The sequence below is a fragment of the Morone saxatilis genome, unplaced genomic scaffold (genome assembly GCF_004916995.1).
Source record: "Morone saxatilis isolate NCDOM2014 unplaced genomic scaffold, NCSU_SB_2.0 Contig15, whole genome shotgun sequence".
NCBI classification, from domain to species: domain Eukaryota; kingdom Metazoa; phylum Chordata; class Actinopteri; family Moronidae; genus Morone; species Morone saxatilis.
Window position 1 is genome coordinate 15,258,271 of NW_023339707.1, and position 3,275 is coordinate 15,261,545.

The following is a 3,275-nucleotide window of genomic DNA, read 5'->3' on the forward strand; positions in this document are numbered from 1 at the left end:
TTAGACTTTGTTCTTCTTCTCTCATTCGTCATACATTCTCGTGTTCTCACATTTGTCATGTTAAAAAAGGATAGTTTTGGGAAACACACTTACTTGCTTTCTTACCAAGTGGAAGTTGAGAACATTGACACCACTCTTACTGTATATCTGTTCATTTAATACGAAGCCACAGCAAGGCTTTGCTTAGCTTAGCACAAAGACTGAAAGCAGGGGGAATATGGGGAGTAAGCGCATTTCTCAAAATGTCAAACTATGCTTTTAACACCCCACATTAACTCAGGAGATTAGCATTTGTTTCATTTAGCAGCAGTATCATGTGTTTAGAGAGCATTTAATATTTGAGAACGTTGGCTTATTCTGTAACTAAAAGGATAGGGCTGGTTAAATAAAAACAGCAAGCAAATAGCCAGTCCTATGCTGCCAGCCTTAATTCTTTACAGGGATCATGTAATGTTCATCCATCTATTCTTATTGTATTCCCAGCTTGGAGGATCACAATAAACTGTAAGCTCCTGAAACAAGACTAGTTATCTTGTCAGCCAGAGTTCAATGTATGCAAGGAGCCTCGTTGTGGTCTATCCGCAGTTCACTCAGCCGAGGACTCAGGGGATACACAGCACAAAACTAATATGACTCCTGAAGGAGGCATTGTGGAACTAACACTCCCCTACCACTCTTTCTGTCGCTCCCTTCTTTCATCTATAATTTTCCTTTCTCCCTCTCTATCACTCAGTACCCTGTAATCAATCTCTCGCCATTTTCTAAGCTCCATTTCATTCTAAAACTCCAACAAAAAATCAAAAAATCTCCAACATCTAAGTCTTCAGCCCTTTCCGTTTGCCTCCATCCTTGACTTTCCCATCCTTACTCCATCCCACTGCTCCTGATCTAAGCTGTTCTGCCACAGTAGGAAATGAGATTACTGGGATCCATATAGCCACGGACCACACGTTCCATTACATAATGCAAACAGACAGAGGGAAAAAGTGATGTGTGAGCACATGGGTGTTGTGAGCATGTATGTGTGTTTGTGTATGTTGGATTAAGGTCATTAGAGTGTTAGCCTTTCAGATTTGTAGTAAATGTTGGGAGGATAGCCGAGTTGCGTCAGTAAATACGGTTTTAAATTCACCAGAAAACCCACATACATGCATGCACGCACCAAACACACACACACACACACACACATACATATACCCACACACACACACACCCTTTATGGTATAAGCAACATTGACATCTACAGGACATCAGAGTGTGTGTGTGTGTTTTCCACCCAAAGGTGGCAGTATTGGTCAAACTTGAAGTTACTCTGGTGAAACACACACAGCTGAATATTAAGTTATTGTTAAAGCATGCAAGGACAAAAAGATACACTCTTTGCCCTATACTCCTCACTGACCTACTAACACAGAATGCATAAAAACTAGGAACTAGGAATGATACAGGAATCTGTGTGGTGATTTGTCTATGTGACTAAATATAATGTGAGGGAGTGTGTTTGTTTTAGTGGTGAAGGAAGTACTCAGATCCTTCACTCAAGTAAAAGTGCCAATACCTCAAGGTAAAAATACTCCACTGAAGGTAAAAGTCCTGCATTCAAAATTGAGTAAAAAGAACTTAAAGTATCAAAAATATCCTGTCATTGTTATTATATCATGTGATTACTCTTACTTACTAATGCATTACTGTGCATTTTATGTTGTATCTGGTTGATTTTATAAAGATATCATAATGATCATAGATTAATTTCTGTGTAATCTTACCTTGATCTCTTAAAGTATCTAGTAACTATAGCTGTCAAATAAATGTAGTGGAGTACAATATTTGTATATGTAGTGGAGTAGAAGTATAAAGTAGCATAAATTGGAAATATTCAAGTACAGTACTTGTAAATGTACTTGTACTGTAATGTGCTTTCAACCACTGGTTTGTTTTAAATTAAATTAAATGTGCTTCAAGGCTTTGGTTTAATTCTCTGAATGATTCTCTCTGAATTAAACCAGCTTACTTAGCACATCCAGCTATATGTTTTTCTGTGGGCTTATGTTCTGTGTAAATGTGTGTCTGCGTGTGTGAGTGTGTGTGTACCCAGAGATCCAGTTCTGTGCAGGCTCAGGAAGGCTCTGTCTCTTTCCAGCCCCCCACCCGGCTCTCTGCGCAGGGCGGTGCGGCCCAGATGACCAGCATATTGACGCAGGAAGGAGGGAGCACTGTGTGAGGCAGGAGGGTGCACGGCGCACACCACCATGGGCTCTGAGACACACGATGCAGATGGACAGCCAGGGAGAGGGAGAAAAAGGAAGGGAGGAGAGAAGAGAGTACGAGAACGCGAGAGAGTAAGGAGCAGGTTGACACGAATGAGAAAGAGGAGGGGGTCAAAACCAGAAAAGGCAAGACAAATAAATAAGGGAAAGAGAGGGATAGCAGAGGAGAGGGAACAGAAGCAGCAAAATAGAGACAGGCAGAAATTGTAGGAAGGAACAGGAGGAAAAAGGAAAGAGGAAAAAAGACGACACAAGGTCACACAGTGACCAGACAGAGGTAGCAGAACATGTAGGAACAGTATAATATGTAGTAATAGATAAAGGGGTGGGAATACATACAGCTGGTGTACTCATGTTAGAAGAGTAAACAGTGGTAGAACACAGTAATAGAAATAGTCATGGGAAGTGTATGAGGCATGAGACATGCATAGTGGACGATATGTTGAGTTATAGACTGATAAAGACTGACTTTGAAGAACAGAGTGAAAAGAAACACACACAGAATACTAGCAGATGCATGGTAGGAAACAGGACTAGAATTTATATTTAGCTAATTGTTAGTAGCAAATTTTCAGTCTGTGGGTCAAATCAATCTTATGGATAAACAAATGCTCCTTGACTTCTCCACAGCAAAATGCCATAACACCCTGTCAGCATGCATGAATCATCACCTTTCTCTCACATTCATTAGTATTAATGAGTCCTTCTGCAGAATGTGGGTGGAAGCCTACATGTCACATCTCCTATCTTTCAAATAATCCTCAATTTTCTCCACATTCTGCACTGTAAATCACCACTCCATTGTGATACCCGAGCACTAGGGTTTAATGTTTCTCAAGGATTCCTCACAGTCTTGCCTCCAAAAACACAGTGGAGGAACAGATCTGAGTTCAGCACAAGATTCCACATTGCTTCTAATTAGCACTTTGAAAAATGTGAGGAGTGAGGAGTATTTTTTACCGTTCTTTTGCACAGTCGGACTAAGATATAGAGACCGGGGGGGGGGGG

General features: G+C 40.7%; 1 protein-coding gene across 12 annotated transcripts in view; it reads right to left on the reverse strand.

Moving 5' to 3' along the window:
* LOC118324174 (cyclin-dependent kinase 17-like) overlaps positions 1-3,275 on the reverse strand; it is a 40,173-nt gene that overhangs the window by 23,124 nt on the left and 13,774 nt on the right. For 8 of the 12 annotated variants that reach the window (XM_035656349.1, XM_035656342.1, XM_035656343.1 and 5 more), the window contains exon 3: positions 2,092-2,256. The exons of the other annotated variants lie outside the window; for them this stretch is intronic. In XM_035656349.1, the coding sequence (XP_035512242.1) occupies positions 2,092-2,256 (165 nt within the window). The remainder of the gene's footprint in view (positions 1-2,091; positions 2,257-3,275) is intronic. 12 annotated transcript variants of the gene reach the window in all.